The sequence below is a fragment of the Microtus ochrogaster genome, chromosome 2, assembly GCF_000317375.1.
Source record: "Microtus ochrogaster isolate Prairie Vole_2 chromosome 2, MicOch1.0, whole genome shotgun sequence".
NCBI classification, from domain to species: domain Eukaryota; kingdom Metazoa; phylum Chordata; class Mammalia; order Rodentia; family Cricetidae; genus Microtus; species Microtus ochrogaster.
The window spans coordinates 18,870,477-18,888,041 of record NC_022010.1 but is presented as its reverse complement, the minus strand read 5'-3'; the positions used below and the strand labels follow the sequence as shown (position 1 = coordinate 18,888,041).

The following is a 17,565-nucleotide window of genomic DNA, read 5'->3' as shown; positions in this document are numbered from 1 at the left end:
CTCTCTCCTCTCTCTCTCTCTCTCTCTCTCTCTCTCTCTCTCTCTCTCCTCAGACAGTTTTTTGTGTAGGATAAACAGTAAGCTTTGCTGGAAATGGTTTATCTTCCACCTGTTCACACAGCACAGTGCCTTTAATCCCTTAGCAATGAGCAGTTTTTCTCTCTCCCTGTTATGGGACCAGGTCAGCCTGATCCTCAGGGGAATTTTAGGGAGATCTTGAGCCAAGCATGCTTGGATCTGAGATAGTGGAAGGCAACCTCACTTCCAGAACCATTTTTTTTAAAAGCCAAAACAGCTCATGACGCTTCACATCCCCGAATACATTTCTCTTCTTTCCATTCAGATAATGCTTTCTTGGGAGAATTTTAGAAAGTGCCCTCTCTGTTTCCTAATGCAAATGCCATTTACAATGCACTTTGGTTTTCCTTTCTGCAGCCCTAGTTTCCACCTGCTGCCTCCTTTGAACCCCGACGAGTTTCCTTTAGAATTCCTTATGCTTTCGTTTATCTAAAGTAACTCACTATTTGCCTTCATTGTTCAAATATATCCTCTTATGAAACTGGATGATTTATTTTGATGCTGTTCCATCTTTGGTTGACCTGCCATTGTCTCTGTGATGAGTCAGCTGTCACTCCTACTGTTACCAGCAGAGTACTTCTCAAAGAAGGGCTTTGGGAGCTCATTCTGAATGCACCTTCCTTAGACAAAGGTCACTCATGAGCCACTGGGGAAAAATGGACTCTGATCCAGGCTGCGCTTCTGAGACCTTTGCTTCAGTAGAGTAACATGGACCTGTGCCACAAGTACATGCTATGGAGGGAAGGATCCAGCTTCTAACCCTAGGCAGCAGAGCAGATTTTCTGAGCCTCGGTTTCCTCATTTACAAAATGAGGTTGGAGACACCATTTATAATATCATTATGAAATGATATGCAGAAGTCCTAGGGCTCTGGTGAGGGCCAAACAATACATAGCATACAAAGTACACAGGGCGGCTGGCGTGTGGACATTCCCTGGTGAGCGCTATCCTCCTCTGGGATGCCTTGGCCAGGTTTGGGACATGTTTGGCCTTCTTCCTCTTGAGCTCATGAGTACATTCCTTCCAAAACGAAGCCATCCAGACTCACAGTCAAGAAGAGGTGGGAAACTGTACCCCAAGTCTAGAATAGAAAACGTTACGTCCTTGGTGTCTGAGAGCAGATGGACTATACCTTACAAACACTGAAATGGCTTGGAGAGCTGGCCAGTACTTACCTATGACCTGAATTAGTGGCTCAGGACATTTTTTTTTTCAGTGAGCATGGTTAACATTATGTCAGCCCGTAAGGAAACCAGCAGTCTAGATACTTGCAATATCTGGGCTTTTTTTGACATGATTTTTCCCATTTCCATAGGAGAGCCTGATGGGTGGTGTGAGGTCAAATGTTGCTGTCTCTAGAGTTTGATGATGAGCATGAAGGGGGCGGGTGGCAACAGTCAGGAGGAGAAGGAGTAAGAGAGAGGTGGGAAGAGGGGTGTGTCAAAGGTATCTTTCCTCTGGAGCCATCCCAGGCTACTTGGCTTCCAAGCCCCTTGGCAGAGGAAGCTCCATTCAATTGGAGCACAAGGGCAGGCTTCTCAGAGGCACAGAGAGGTCCTCCCCTAGATGCAGATGAATAGATGCCAGGACTGGGAAGCAGCACAGCTTCCATGGGCATCGAGCTGAGTGCTCGCCTTCACTACCTACAATCTACTGTTTACATCCTTGCCTCTATGTTCCTTTCTCTTCTTCCTTGTCAACCATATGGATGGCTCCTCTTCCAGGTGTGACAGAGCCCAAGGACCATGCTCTGACAGCATCTGTCCCTTCTCTCCTTCCAGGCCCCCCAGCCCCACCCCAAGATGTCACCGTCCAAGCTGGGGCCACAGCTGCCATTGTTCAGGTCTCCTGGAAGCCCCCCGTGCTGACTCCCACTGGGCTGTCCAATGGAGCGAATGTCACAGGATATGGAGTGTATGCCAAAGGGCAGAGGGTGAGCATGGGATGCGAGGCTCTACTGTGCAGGGGTAGGCTTGGGGAAGGAGGAGGGGGCAGAACCCACCATCTTAGCTTGCCACCCCTTTCCTGGCACATGGAGCAGAAACTCTAACCTGAGGAAGCTCTGGAAAGCTGCTGTCTATCTGTCCACTGCCATCTTAGAAAGGGCTTTTATTGCTGTGCAGAGACATCATGATCACGGCAGCTTTTATAAAGGAAAGCATTTAATTGGGCTTGCTTGCATCCAGAGGTTTAGTCTATTATCCCACCTGGAGGCACATGGACAGGCATGGTGCTGGAGAGGTAACTGAGAGTTCTACATCATACATCGGGACCAGTAGGAAACAGGAAGAGAGAGAGACATTGGCCCTGGCTTGAGCATCTAAAACCCCAAAACCTATGCTTAGTGACACACTTCCTCCAACAAGGCCACACCCACTAATAGTGCCACTCTCTGGTGACTAAGCATTCAGATATATGCACCTAGGGGGGCCATTCCTATTCAACCTGCCCCAACTGTTGCCACCCTGCTCTTCCTCCAAGGGACAGATTGGGCTGCCTAACTTGGGTGTGAGGGCCCCAGCCATTTCTCCCATGATTCACCGCTCATAGGCTGTAGGCTTTATGGGTACAGGCTACATGATTTCCTAAGGGCAGGTTTCATGCACATCCAGGAAGCCACCCCCTGGTCCCCTCCCTACAGCTGTGTCAGTAAGCAAGATCGCCTTCAGATCCCTGTGGAACCCTGCATCTGGTCTAGAGACGGAAGAAGAAGGCCATGCTTCATTGATCTCACAACCTACCTGGGTCCTGGGCTCCCAGAGACTCTTTGGTTTTGTTAGCTCTATGAATGACTTGAGCCAGATGTTGGGCTCAAGATATTGGCTCTTTTCTGCCAGATGTCTGACTTCAGGAGAGGCCACTGCTGGGTCAACACATGCTGACAGCCTGTGACATGGCTTTCTCTGTGTGCAGGTGGCTGAGGTCATCGCCCCCACAGCAGACGGCACAGCAGTGGAGCTGGTCCGGCTGCGGAGCCTGGAGGCCAAGGCCGTGAGTGTGCGCACCCTGTCTGCACAGGGGGAGTCCATGGATTCTGCCCTCGCAGCCATCCCTCCTGACCTCCTGGTGCCTCCAGCCCCCCACCCGAGGACTGCTCCCCCACCAAAGCCATTAGCAAGTGACCTGGATACCAAAGACCAACACCTGGGTCCCCACGTCAAAGTGGACGAGTCCTGGGAGCAGAGCCGGCCACCCGGCCCCGCACATGGCCACATGTTGGAACCACCTGACATGCACAGCGCTGGCCCAGGCAGAAGGTCACCCTCACCCAGCCGGATCCTCCCTCAGCCACAAGGAGCCCCTGTGTCCACCACCGTTGCCAAGGCCATGGCCCGTGAGGCTGCACAGAGGGTGGCTGAAACCAGCAGGGTAAGTTGCGTCTTCCTAGCAGGTTGGACCCTGTGCTCTTGGGGTGGGGTATGACCTGTCGCTGTGCCCGGCAGGTAGAGACAGATCTACCAGAGAGCACTTTAGACCTCAGCCTAGGACTGTTGTCCTGAACTGGACAGGGCCTGTTCTTTCATTGCAACTTTCATATACATATACATTGCCTGAGTATATGTGTGTATGTTGCGGGGGAGGGGCTATTGTGACTGTGGAGATTGGGTGAGGTTTGGACAATGATAATGTACCTACTAACTCACCTATAGGGTACCCCTTCCCCACTACTGGGGGAGTAGGACCCAGGACTGAACTGGCCCAGGACCTTCCCATTTCTCCCAGATATTTGGGGCAAGTTAGAGTTTCTCCACCAAGGAGGCAGCAGGACCTACTGGCAGGACCCTCTTGGTGTCGGGTTGTTCTGTGGGCCTTGCCAGGATGGTGACCCCTGGAAATGTCTGCCAAGGCTGGGGAACCCTCCTCCCAGGGCCCAGGTCAGGAGAGGAAGGATACATGGCCAATGGTCAGCACTGGAGTTGCAGGGACCTGGGAGGATGTTTCTAACATAAGTTCAGTCCCGTGTATCCCCATGAGGGCACAGGGCTACCCTGACCCCAGGGCCCCAGAACCCTTTAGGAAACCAGAGGGTCAGCCTGTCTGTGAAATCTGATTTGTAAACAGCGGCTTCTGATACTTATGAACTTGTGAGCTTGGGACCTCTGCGCTGAGGCTTAGTGAGGCTGGAGCTGTGTTGAGATCACTGGATGGTACTTATGGCTGAGGAACAGAGGATCCCAGGGCAGCCTCAGAGCAGATCCAGAAGAGTCCAGTAGCTGTTAGGATGGGTCAGAGATCCTTCCTGGGCTCCTGCTTCAATGCCATGGTCACTGTCTAAATAAGCCAGGTGAGGTGAGTGATGGAGGGAGAAGTTTCCCACTGAGGGAAGCTCAGAGTGATCCAGGTCTCATGAAGAGGAGGAAAGGTGAAGGGAATAGCTGGTCCCAGGAGCCTGGACCTCATGGGAGCCATTCTCCAGTAGCAGCCTGGAGTCACATGCTTAAGGGGTCACAGTCCAGCATATTTCATGCATCTACCCTGAGGGAGTCCTCAGGGCTCAGTGTGTGTGAGGCCTCTCCAGGGTACCTCTTAGAATCTCCTTGCCCTTCTCAGGACTTGGGCCGAGGATAACAGCCGTGTGTGCTCCTGGGTCCCCATCCAGCCTTTCCCCATATGCCTGCTCATCTTTGTCCCTTTCTCTTTCCAAGTTAGAGAAAAGGAGCCTCTTTCTAGAGCGAAGCAGTGCTGGGCAATATGCCAACTCAGACGAGGAGGATGGCTATGCCTCCCCCGAGGTCAAGAGGAGGGGTACATCTGTGGATGACTTCCTGACAGGGTCAGAGCTGGGCAAGCAGGTGAGAGTGTGTACCCCTGCATCAGCCCTTGGCTGGATACATAGGCGCTTAAAGTTATGAAGACATTGCCCTAACCTGTCTTGGGCGTGTACCCATGTGTTCATATATGCATGTGTGTGTCCAGGCATAACTGTGTAGGCATGTACATGCATTTGTGGTATATGTGCTTGTGCTTATTGGATATATTCATGTGTGTAGAAGTATATGTGCCTGTGTATGAGTGTGTATGGTGTGTGTGTGTGTTCCTGTTTGTGTATGCTCCTGTGTGTATGCGTGCCTCTGTGTGTACCTTTGTACACGAATATGTATGTGTATGTGTGTTTATGTGTGGACATGTGAAAATGTGTTCCTGTGTATCTATGCGGGTGTGCATGTATGTGTGTTCATGTATATCTGTATATGCTTGTGTGTATACGCATATCTACTTGTCTGGTATGTATATGCATGAGTATGTTCATTCATGTGCTCATATATAGTTTCTATGCACATGTGCTCATATGTACATGTGACTGAATTCCTATGTATCATTGTACACATGTTTATGTGCACAGAAATGTGTGTGGACATATACATGCATGTCATCATGTGTTCCTACGCATCTATGTGTCTCTGTATGAGTACATGTATGTGTATTGGGATGAGTGTGGATGTGAGCATGTTCCTATGTGTGTTCTCATATGTGGACCTATACATGCACATGTGTCTGTGCATACACATGTACATCTGTTTACTTCCCAATGGTTCTTTTAAAAGCCTCAGCATCACCCCGTGTGACCACCTGCCCTGTCATGTCCTCTTGTGTGACACTGTGTCGACATGTACACGTGGGTGCCCTGGCCCTCAGCCATCTGAACTGGCAACGTTGGGCTTAAGCCTCTGTTCAGCTGGTGAAGTACAGAAGTGACAGGTTGGAAGTTGAGCATCATAGAATGTGACTTACCAATACCGCTTGCTCTGTCTCCTGCAGAGTCCAGGATCCTCATGCCTGTCAGAGTGGGGTGACCCGTGCTGTCCTCTCTCTGTTGCTTAGACAAACTCGTGTCAGGTTTTGTTTCCTTCACCAAGATGAGCTGGGCATGCACTGTTTCCCTCATTCCTTGTTCCATGGGCTCTACACGTTGGTAAATATGGGCCCAGGACTCAGGGAGGATAGCCTGGGAGCCTGTGGCACGCACAAGATGTCCCGTCAGGAGCCGGAGACATACACAGTGGTTAAGGATAGTTCCTTCAGAAGACCCAGGTTGGAGTTCCAGCACCTACATGGTAGCTCACAACTGTTTGTAACTCTAGTTTCAGGGGAGCCAATGGCTTCTTCTGACCTCCACAGGCACTGGGCACACATGTAGTGTACAGACATACATGCAAAACACCCAATACACATAAAAATAAATAAAAAGAAGAAAAGCTCTATCTGTGTGCCTTTTTGACCACAGCCCCACTGTTGCCATGGAGATGATTACCACACAGAGAGCAGCCGGGGGTCAGACCTGTCGGACATCATGGAGGAGGATGAGGAGGAGCTGTACTCAGAGATGCAGTTGGAGGATGGGGGCCGGCGCCGGCCCAGTGGCACCTCTCACAATGCCCTCAAGGTGAGCACTGAGCTCATGACAGGGTGCCCCAAATCTAGGGGCTGCTCCCTTCTGCCCTTTTTCTGGGATTGTTTTATGGTTGCATTCAGGAGTTAACCTGCTGCTCCTGTCCGTTTTGCCAAGAGGGTCTGGGTACTGGAATTTGGGGGATCCATTTGGAACCCCTGGACACAGCCAACACTGTAGTGGGAAGAGAACAGAACCAGCCCAAGCCTTACATGTTCACACAGTAGGTGCAGCTTCAGGGTTAGCACTGAACTGGCAGTGTGGGGCTGGGCCCCACGCTCCTATGAATGAGGAAGACTCCACGTGGGCTAGAGCCATGCCACTGAGGCCACAGGAGGCCTATGACAGCACACCCCTGGGTCCATCACCCAAACCCCATACCAGGAAAGAGTCCACACCATCTGCCCCTGGAGATCTGAGATGGAAGGGTGGCTACTTCATCAAAATGGGGGTGGGGGGTGATGAAGCCTGCAGGGCTTATTTCTGTAGATCATCCTGTGCTATGATGGACGGACAGAAGACAACATTCATTACTGCTGTCTACTCAGGGCCTCTATAGGGACCATATGAAGGTTTTACCCATAAAGGTCCTTGCAGGGACTTTGGGGACCTCCATGAGGTCCTGCATGGTATGACTCACACTGTTCCCTGTGCCCCTCCCGCAGTGGGTCCCACACAGGCCTCTTCTGAAGACTCCTGACCTGAGCCTCCTACCTGTCCTGGGCTATGTTCCAGAGCAAGAGCCACCTTGAAAGTGCTCATGGGTGGGTCGGGGAAAGGCATACACCTGTGTTTTGCACCTTCCAGACACTTCTCTGGACAGGGGAAGATATTAGAAGCTGCCTCCCAAGCACTGCTTAGCAAAGGAAGGGCCACCAAGGGTGCTGTGAAGCAGGAGGTGTGACCCCATCCATCCCTCACCCTCTTATAAACAGCCCAGCAGTATCCTAGGGGACGTAGGGTCAGGGTAGCCACAGGGGTGTGCCACTCACCCACAGGGCTTCTTAAGGGTGTGGGTTTCAAAATTCTCCTAATAACTGCCAGTATCAGTTGGGAGTATGGCCACACTACCCCACAGTCTCACATGGTAGTGACGGGCTAAGCCAAGCCAGGTTTCCTGGAGGGACCAGCGCCCACGGCCCTTCATCTCCAACTGGCTCGGCTCACTTGCCTACCCCATGGTACCCTCTTTTTCAGCAATCATCCTTTACCTTCATAGTGCTCAGCACACCTGAGCCAAACATCCTTCAGTGTGGTGCTATAAAGGAGAAAGATACATGAGTTAGCAGATTCTGTGCCCATCCACTCATGGGCAGTGGCACAAGCGTACAGTAGACTGCACTAGGAAACAACCCCCCCCCATGGTCCGAGGTGTCCACAGACCAGTGGGGGCAGCTGGCCATTATGGGTACTCATTATAAGATATAACCCCAGATCTCAGCAAAGGATAAAAGCAGCTTTCCCAGAGTCAGCCTGATCTCCCCAAAGGGGAATATGGAGCAGTAGTTGGCACCAAAATATGCCCTTCGGAAATAGACAGGGGCCGAGGGCTGCAGCTGGTAGGGAACGGAAATGTAGGCTAAGGCTGGAATGCAGGAGGATTTGCATAGCAACCTCAAGACTAGCTAGCTCGGTGCCAGCTGCTGAGCCCAGATGGGCCAGGTATGGTAAATCCATCTCAGGTGCAGAGGCAGAGGACCTTGGTCCTTTGTAGGCACCGAGTAGGCACTGGGTCTGCTAAGGCGACATTCACTAGACTACGGGTGCGCTTCAGCTAAGGGAAAGGAGGGTGGCAATCAGCTGGGGCACTGAGTGCTGGCAAGGCAACAGTCCGCAGGACCAGACAGGGATACAGTAGGGCTACCTCCAGCCACACTGGGCATTCAATGGCAGCTGCCCCTGGGCTGCAGGGAGTCAGCCCCAGTGGCAGACAAATTCCCCGCACTACTCTGGAGAACCCCTCAGCATAGGAACAGGCAAGGGCCTGGGAGCATTGTTTCCTCCCATCTGGGCCACCTTTTTCTCCCTCTGGCTCACCCGCATGGCGTCTGCTCCTGACGTCCCGCTGTTTCCTCTGTGTGCTGTCCCTTACCTTCTGCTCTGCACCCACCACGTGACCCATTGCTCCATCCCAGAGCCCCAGCAGGCATGCTGCAGGTCCCCCATGAGCAGAGGCTGCCTCACGCTGCGCCCCCCTGCCTCCCTGCCAAGACTAATTCTGTGTGTGTTTTCTCTCCTTCCTCCACCGCCTCATATCTGGTCATACACCGCTCTCTCACACATGCTGTCCCCAAGGAATGCCATAAGGCTAGGAGTTTGGAAGGCGCTTTCCTGGAGCAGCCCGAGTTCCCCCAACAGCCCCACCGCAGTAAGAGACTGTTCAGTATCCCCGAGGTAGCTGAGGAGGACACGGAGCATGGCGAGCCGCTGCTCAGACAGGGCATGGGGTCCTCCAGAGCCAGGGCCTTGTTGGCTATGGAGCGTGGGCCGGCGCGGTCCTGTTGGGGACATCCAGTCCTACAGGGTTCCTGGCTCCCTGCAGAGCACAGGGGCCCGGGCATCCATATGGAGGATCTCTTTCTGGAAGACAGAGGCTGTCGGTTCAGCCGCTCGGCCACCAGGAGCCCGGACAGTGGTTTGGACTGTGGCAGTGAGGAGGAAGAATCTCGGTTTAGTTTCAGGAGCACCTCGGCCAAGTGCAGTCCAGGCCCTGGTCACTGTCCATGTAGGAGAAGCCCAAGGCCCCTGCTGGCCCGGAGGCGGACGCTGACCCGACAGAGCAGCATCGAAGAGGACTTTGGGGAGCAGGTGGACCCCAGTGACGTCATCAGGAGCGATGACGCCCAACTCAGCCCGGAGAGGCCCGTGCCCAGGAGGGATGGCTGGGACGAGGCCAGCGACCACGAAGATTTTCGGGGTGTCTGGAGGAAAAGCCCAGCCATGCCCGACAGTAGGGCAGCTGAGCGTCTGGCACAGCCTCCTCCCCGAGTGGCAGACGGCCCCTTGGTGTGTCAAGTAAACCATCCTCCCCGCGCGCTTGCCAAACCAATCCGTGCTCTCATCCTTTTGTTGGTTTTGCCTTTGGTTCGGGTTTTGGAGTGCATCCGGGGACTCTCTGGGCCGCTCTCTTTGGTTTCTCCTTGCATTTTTGATTTTTTCAGTCCCATTGCTTCCCAGCTGCTTGACCATCCCGAAGGTTTTCTTGCTTTGGAGTAACAATCTCCCCCCACAGAATCAGCGATGGTTACGGCTGCTTTACTTAAAGGACAACTGAATCTAAGTTTTAATTAAGGGTTAGCTGAACTGCTGAGTATCTGGAACTCTAGAAACACACAACCCCCCAGCCCCCTAAAATGATCCTTAGGGGCCCACAGAGGATGGTTGGTATGATCAAAGGCTTTTTGCCCTTGTTGTTTTGGCTTTCATCTATAACTGTTTAAAAACACGGAGAATAACCAGGGAAGAAACTCAGTTTTGCAAATTGTTCCCAAAGTCTTCCTCACCCCAATCTCTGTTCCCTCTGTGTCTACCACACAGCGGGGGGGGGGGGGGGGTCATCCGAGGCTTCATACATTTCTGTAATTGCATCCTCTCTACAACATCTGCGCCCCTGCTGTGCTCAGCTGCCATTGGGCACACAGGTGGGCCATCGACACTGCAGCAAGCCACCTTCTGAGCTTTGCACTCTGACGTGTCCATGCCAGGCCCTGCCTGCACCCCATGGCGCCTGTCCCATTGGCTCCTGAGTCCTGGGAACGGCTACCAACAGGCTGATTCTTACCGATCTGCTTCCCTTCAGTCAGTTCTGCCCCTTAGTCCAGACAGAAGGCCTGCTCGAGCCCAGGTTAACCACAGAGCACGATCAAAGCCGATAGTACAGGCACTACCCTCTGAGGGTCCAGAACCCTCCAAACCCCTTCTATCTGTGAGGGACTTTGGGAACTACAGCAGTGTGTCTTTTGAGGGTGGGACAATCAAACCAGGAGAAGACTTAACTGACATGGAGCCTGAGCTGTAAACCACAGTCAATTTGCTTCAGTGGGTTTGACTTCAGGAGCAATAGCATCAACCAAAAGCTTCCTCCTATGACTCCTTTTGACTCCCAGCCGTACCAGCCCCACTGCGGTGAGTCCAGAGTCCAGAAAGGACCCTGATGTAGAAAGCAGGTTCCTGGGCCTGGCTGGCTCCTCCCCCAGGTCACTCAGCTAACCTTTCAGTTAAAAGCTACGTTTAGTTGCCTTTAGTGCTTCTGCTTCTGATCCGGATTGATTTGGCTTTAACTCCTCTCTTCCTTCCAAGGCTGGCCAGATCTAACCACGGTGTTCTCTCTTGGGTCTAGATTTTAGGAAACCCCGCTTTGATGGGGCGAGGAGACCGGATGGATCACGTGAGCCGAAGGTATTCTCACAGTGGCGGAGGTCCTCAGAGGCACCGGCCGGCGATGGCTCCATCCATTGGTTAGTGGCCTGATCCCTATCATACACTCTCTGCACACCACCTACTTAAGAACAGTTCACGGGTCACACATTAGGGCTTTTGTACTGGGTCAAGTGCCTGAGAAAAACAATGAAGAGGAAAAAGGACAAGGGGACTCATAGTGTCAGGGTTCAGTCCACTGTGCCACGGGAGGATGTAGGAGGAGGTTGGGAGGGGAGACACAGAGAGAGTGGGGAGAGGAGGAAGAGAGAGAACAAAATACTCTATCTACTGGCTTGATCCTTCCCTCTTATGTCATCAACCCCAGCCCCTGGGATGGTGCCTTCCACATTCCCACACGGAGGACACAGTTCCTCCTGCTAAATCCTTTCTGGACCCACTCTCAGAGACATACTCAGAGATGTGCTTTAGGAATTTCCTGGGAGAGAGAGAGAGAGAGAATGAGAGAGAATGAGAGAGAGAGAGAGAGAGAGAGAGAGAGAGAGAGAGAGAGAGAGAGAGAGGTTGAGTTGACTATATACCCCAAATATCCAGATGAGCTCCTGGTGAGTGGAGTCATTTGAGGTCATAGGTCATATTGGTGCAAGTCTTGGTAACACTTGGAAGCTGGAAGTGTCCCTAAGACATGTGCTCCCTTTCTTACCCACCACTGGCCCCGCCCCCTCACCATCCACCTCAGTCCTATTTTCTCCACCCACTCATGACTCCTGGGCTTCCTTTTCTTAAAAACCATTTGGGATTCAGTCAGTGGGATTCAAAGCTGTCCTTTGGCTGTTGGTTGTCACCAACTCATGCTAAGGGTGTCTGCAGATGGGGGCGATAGTGCTGCCATTGGCATAGAACCGTGGGGACAGTAATTCTAAGAAGTGGTGTTCGCGAGGTAACAGGGATCAGGAGGATCCAAATAAACCAGGCTTTTGTGAACACGCACATGCACGCACGCATATACGCACACATGTGCATGCACACACAGGAAAGACACTAAGCAGGAATGGTGGGGACAATACCAGGTTCGCCATTTCAGAGTGGAAGAAAATCTGCTCAGGTGACCCAAATTGGAAAGGATTCAAATCACAGTGAGCAGGAAGCGCTGGAACATGATTCTTTCCCCCACCCCAAGAGGAAGCCGAACAGCAGTAGGAATCCCTTCTGGGCTTGTTCCTTCTGCAGGGAAGCATTTGCTTCTGCAGCTCTGCCTTTATCACCAGGCACCTGCTTTACCCTTAAGGATGTCATGGGATGCTGGACGTCCTCAGCTCGTGGAGTGAGACTCACCAAACCCCACCCAACCACCACCACCAAAACCTGTCTTTACTAATCCCAAAGAGAGCAAGAGGTGTATGACCAGACTCAAAAAGCATGGACCCCAAGATAAGCTGATCAGTGCAGAGCTCTGCTCTCCTAATCCTAGCCGGGCCAAATGTCCCTGACAAAGTGAGCAGAAAAGGGTTTGGGCTGTCCTGTTCAGTGGGACTTCGGTCCTGAGGCTTGAGAGCCAGGGCTGACCCACTCAGGGTTCAGCTCCTGCTCTGCCAGCCAAGTTGCCTGCTCAGTCTCAGTGTTATTGTTGGGCAAAGAAAGGGTGAAACGCTGCTGGAGATGTCACATGACCAAATAAACAGGCTTCTATGAATCCCACCACCACCCCACCACTCCATGCAGAGATGTCATAGGCAGGAATGGACATTTCTATGGGCATTGAGATTTATATCATTTAAGGAATTAGAGTAGAATTCCTACTTCAGTCTCCCAGGCCAGGAACTTATTGTCATGAAAGTCAGAGACAGAAAAGAAAGAAAGAAAAGAAAAAAGAAAGAAAGAAAGAAAGAAAGAAAGAAAAGGAAAGGAAAGGAAGAAAAGAAACGAAAGAAAGAAAGGGTAAGGACATCCCATGCCCAGATATTCAGACATCCTGCCTGCACTGTCCTGTCAGATACCCTTGTCAGTAAGAGCCAGGGACAGCCTTTACTGCTTTGTTGGGACCCTTGTCATCGAATCTTATGCAAGGTTTGTCTGGATTCTTAAGGTGAAGAACTCGAGAGGCTGCAGGCATGTGACTGGCCCCAAAGAGAGTAATGCCGTGTAACAAAGATCACACCCTTCATCCTAATACTTGAAAGAGAATGAGCCCATGGCAGCTCCCTTATCTCTTCTTAGTTCTTGTAGTCACCCAAGACCCTGTGTAAAAAACATAACTTAAACCCAGCACATAAACAAACCCAAATGCCTGTGAACAGCTTGGAAGGAAACATCCATAACATCCATGTGATAGGCCTGTCACTCACCAAGAACACAGGCAGGTGGGCCAAGCAGTCAGTGAGTAATAACCAGGGGTCAGGGGTTGGAGAACATGTTTCTCTGCTCTTCAAGTCTCTTTGCATGTTAAAACAGTAGCCATTAGGGTCTGGAGAGATGGCTCAGTGGTGAAGAGCAGTTGCTGCTCTTGCAGAAGACCTGGGTTCATTTCCCAGCACCTAATAGCAACTCACAACCAGCTGTGACTCCAGTTCCAGGGGATCTGGCGCCATCTTCTGGTCGCCATACATACATAGTTCACATATGAAATAAAAGGTAAAATTTAAGGAAAAAGATCAGCAATTAGCATTTTAGAACCCGCCATATTCCAAAAGCATCAGTTTTTCTTTCCTATGGGTAGTGAAGTCTTCATATCATATTTTCCTGGGTACACTTTAATAGACAGGGGAGCCACAAATAAGAAAAGTAAGGTGGCTATTGATATTCCGATTTCTAACAATAATATTAACTTTTATATCTTGTCACAACCCCCTAAACTGTAGGACAGCCAAGCATCGACACTGATTTGGAAGTGCCCTGGAGCCAATTAAAGCAGCCAAGATGGGTGGAGGAGGGGCATGGCTAGAGAGGTAGCTCCATAGTTAAGAACATGTATTGCTCTTCTAGCGGATGTTTGACTTCAGAAACTGCATCAGAAGACTCATGACTGCTTGTAACTTCAGCTCCTGGAGGATCTGACTCTTCCAGCCTCTGTGGCCCCTGCACCCATATGCGCATACCTACACATAATTAAAAACAAATCCTTTTTAAAAAGTGTCATAGTGGGAAGGGCAAAGGTTCTAGTTGCCATCTTTTTAAGGGGTAAGATTATGGTGCAGTTTAGTATCAGCATGAGAGGAGTCTGCAATGGGCACCTCGTGGGTATAGCCAGACAACCGTACAGCTCATGATGTCAAGTGACCCTCACACACTCACACACACTCACTCACACACACACACACATTAGGATCCTAAACAAATCGCAATTAGATGCTCAAAAGGCATGGATTCCCTTCGGTGGAGGGTGTAACATCCAGATCTGGGAGAATGGCGCTGTCCGCCATGTTGAACCCTGAGATGTGAGTGGCAAATAGAGTTAGCCTTGTGCTCTGCTGAGGACCCAGGAAGCATCTCACAAGGGTCACACCTGTACTCTGAGGGGACCAAACACCTATTCTGTCAGAGCCACTGACCCAAGGCTTTTCGCTCAGACGGCTTTCTCTCACTTTATGGCTTAGTTTGGAGTGAGGTTCTGTTCTGAAGCAATCCCCAGTCTACCTCTGGGGGATTTCTGCCCCATGGTGAGCCCAAACAGACAGAGAGGAGCACCCAGGGCTGCCCTTTCCACAGATGCACCCCTGGTGTCACACCGTCCCTCTGCTCTGTCCCCTGCATGCTCTAGATGAATACACCCGACGAGACCGCCTTTCTCCAGACTTCTATGATGAGTCAGAAACTGACCCTGGTGCTGAGGAGCTCCCAGCCCGCATCTTCGTGGCACTGTTTGACTATGACCCACTGACCATGTCCCCCAACCCTGATGCTGCTGAGGAGGAGCTTCCCTTCAAAGAAGGACAGATCATCAAGGTAGTGATGGCTGCGGTATGGTGGGATAGGGGACCGAGACTGGCAGCGGGGCTGGAGTGGTGCTTGTGCAAGCATGGGAGGGCATAGCCTTTAGACTTCAAGGGCTGATGGAGACGACTCAGGGCTGTGAAAGCCTGGAACATAGGCTAGGCATTGCCTCTGCTCCACCTAGGAAGAGGGTCACTGCTTCCACCTGTCTGCCTGATGGGATTGTGCACGTTCCTATGCACGCAAACCTGCCTGCCTAAGTGTGTTCTGTGTACTTCGTGTGCAATCAGAGCCTATGCTTACAGATACTGAATTTGAAAAGCAGAGGTTTCTGTGTCCTACACCCAAACTTCAGGCAGGCACACCAACAAAGGGGAGGGATGAGAAGGAGAGGAGCCATGGTCACTGGGCCAGTGGGCCTATGACTGATGCAGGTCAAGGGTAGGCTTTGAAATGTGTGTTCTAAGCAGTTTGGGCTTGAGGTGCCTCTGCTGTTGGTGGGGCTAATGTATGGCTGAGCCAGTCTATCAAAATGTTCTGCTGTCCCCAACGGCTCCAGGTATATGGAGACAAAGACGCAGACGGCTTCTACCGTGGGGAGACCTGCGCCCGGCTCGGCCTCATTCCCTGTAACATGGTCTCCGAGATCCATGCGGACGATGAGGAGATGATGGACCAGCTGCTGAGACAAGGCTTCCTCCCTCTGAACACACCTGTGGAGAAAATAGGTGCGCACAATCCCTTAGGCTCAGCTGTACTTACATTTAGAGCAGCCCATAGTGGGGTGTATGCGGGGAGCCGCAGCCCCCAGAAGCACGGGCTGCACAGCACCTCTGAGTGTCCAATTCTTGGGGGTGGGGATTTGCTACTCCCTCCCTTCTTGTTGGGTAGAACTCACTCTGCAAGCCAGTACTGCAATCCACTTGCATGCTTTAGGAGCATTTACCACGTCCTAGTATTTGTTCTAGTATTTGTGCACACACAATGCACACACACACATGCAAGTGTCTTGATGGGTGAAGTGCAGCTAAAAGACTTTGTTTCCTGTTCTAGGTTTTTTTTTTTTTTTCCTGTTGTAATAAAACATTACGAGCAAAGATGACCTGGGGAGGAAAGGGTTTATTTCACCTTACAGTCCACAGCACAGTGCTGAGGAAAGGTAGAGCAGGGTCTACTACTTTACAGGCTTGCTCAGCCTGCTGCCTTTACAACCTAGCACCCAGGGGGGTCACCGCCCATAGAGGGCTGTCCCCACCCGTACATTAATCATCAATAAAAACAGATGCCCCCCCCCACTTGCTCACAGGCCAATCTGGTGGAGGCAAATCCTCAGTCGAGGCTCCCTCTCCCCAGTGTACAGATACACTAATAAAAGGCCGTAGGGCTCTCTGGAGATGGGAGGAAGGTTGACAGTAAAACCTGTCGGTGCCGTAACGTGGCTCTTCCTCGTGGGGTCTGCCTCCCCTTTATTCAGGTGGCTTTGGACCTGTAATTAGCTCAAGTCTGGAAACTCGCTGATGGGCTGTGATTCTCTGTTAGTATGATCCAATACAGCCTTTCTTTCATTTGTTTTAGAGTTTCTCTGCTTATACAGATCACACAGTAACTGGGTAGGCGTATCTGTTTTGTTCCAAGGAACACCATGATTAATGAGCCTGTCCCCAAAGTCAGGCCATTGTAGGCGTTGTTTTGCCGGTGCTGTCCATCATGGTAACTATGCTCACCTTGCCTTTGGTGAGACAATGCTGCCACCTGGCCATGCTACTCTGAGTGGTGACTCAAAGACAGCACCCCCAGCATACGTGATGACTCACCAAAACTGTACCGAGTTCTGCACACCCAGCAGCTGGTTTCACCAAGAGCTGTGTTCCCTAGCATTTAGTCGCAGCTTTAGAAGCTTGGGGTGGGGCCTTGCGAGCCTTGTAAGTTTCTGAGTGTGCTGAGCCATCCAAGTTTGCCTCCATCTTCCCTGTAGGAGGAAAGGTTTCAATTCAAGGGGTAGCTGTGGCTTTTTTCCAAAGCAATGGTCAGAGCCTCATGATACCTACAAGGCCTTCCCAAATTGTAGCCACCTGGTGCCTCAGACCACCTGCCCTCACTTTGGGAGGAGCTCCCCTACCTCATGGAGCCCCCGTAGCATGGTAGTCCCAAGGGGGAATGTCACTGTGAAGGTAAACACTGGAGGCTGAGACCGTTTTCCCAAGCCAGGGGTGTCAGCAGCTCACACACACCCTTTGGGCACCGAGTGGCCTCTTCACAACTAGATCTTCTGGTTTTGCAGAGAGAAGCAGAAGAAGCGGCCGGGGTCACTCTGTGCCCACACGAAGAATGGTGGCTCTCTACGACTATGACCCGAGGGAGAGCTCCCCCAATGTGGATGTTGAGGTACCAGCCCAGAGGTCTTTCACACTGACCTGGACCTGCTCCCACTGCCTTCCTGGCTAAGCCTCTCATGGGTGCCTTTAGGCAGCGCTCTTCCCTGAGCATTGTAGAGAGGGAGACCCGGTGGCAAGCCGCGTCAGAGATGGCAGTTGCATTCTCTGGCTCACAGACAGCTGCAGAAAACACAGGTCCACGTTTTCAGTTACCTGTGGCCAGCCGAGGTCCAAGGATGCCAGTGGAAAACTCCAGAAATCAACGATGAGCGAGCAAATGTCCATCCTTAGCCACACCCACAAACTGTCCCGCCGTATTCCACCCAGCTGGGAATCACCCTGATCCAGCGTAGTGCATGAGTCTGCTGCTGAGAATGCAGATGTGCTAGCCTTATCTAGGGTACTCTTACGCCA

General features: G+C 51.6%; 1 protein-coding gene across 9 annotated transcripts in view; it reads left to right on the top strand.

The window, feature by feature from the left end:
* Rimbp2 (RIMS binding protein 2) overlaps positions 1-17,565 on the top strand; it is a 191,682-nt gene that overhangs the window by 160,724 nt on the left and 13,393 nt on the right. For 6 of the 9 annotated variants that reach the window (XM_026784541.1, XM_026784544.1, XM_026784547.1 and 3 more), the window contains 9 exons: positions 1,860-2,011; positions 2,992-3,447; positions 4,725-4,871; positions 6,305-6,463; positions 8,765-9,475; positions 10,809-10,926; positions 14,604-14,788; positions 15,336-15,504; positions 17,058-17,161. In XM_026784541.1, coding sequence (XP_026640342.1) covers positions 1,860-2,011; positions 2,992-3,447; positions 4,725-4,871; positions 6,305-6,463; positions 8,765-9,475; positions 10,809-10,926; positions 14,604-14,788; positions 15,336-15,504; positions 17,058-17,161 — 2,201 coding nt within the window. The remainder of the gene's footprint in view (positions 1-1,859; positions 2,012-2,991; positions 3,448-4,724; positions 4,872-6,304; positions 6,464-8,764; positions 9,476-10,808; positions 10,927-14,603; positions 14,789-15,335; positions 15,505-17,057; positions 17,162-17,565) is intronic. The other 3 variants (XM_013350341.2, XM_013350348.2, XM_005344526.3) reach the window with 1 other exon arrangement.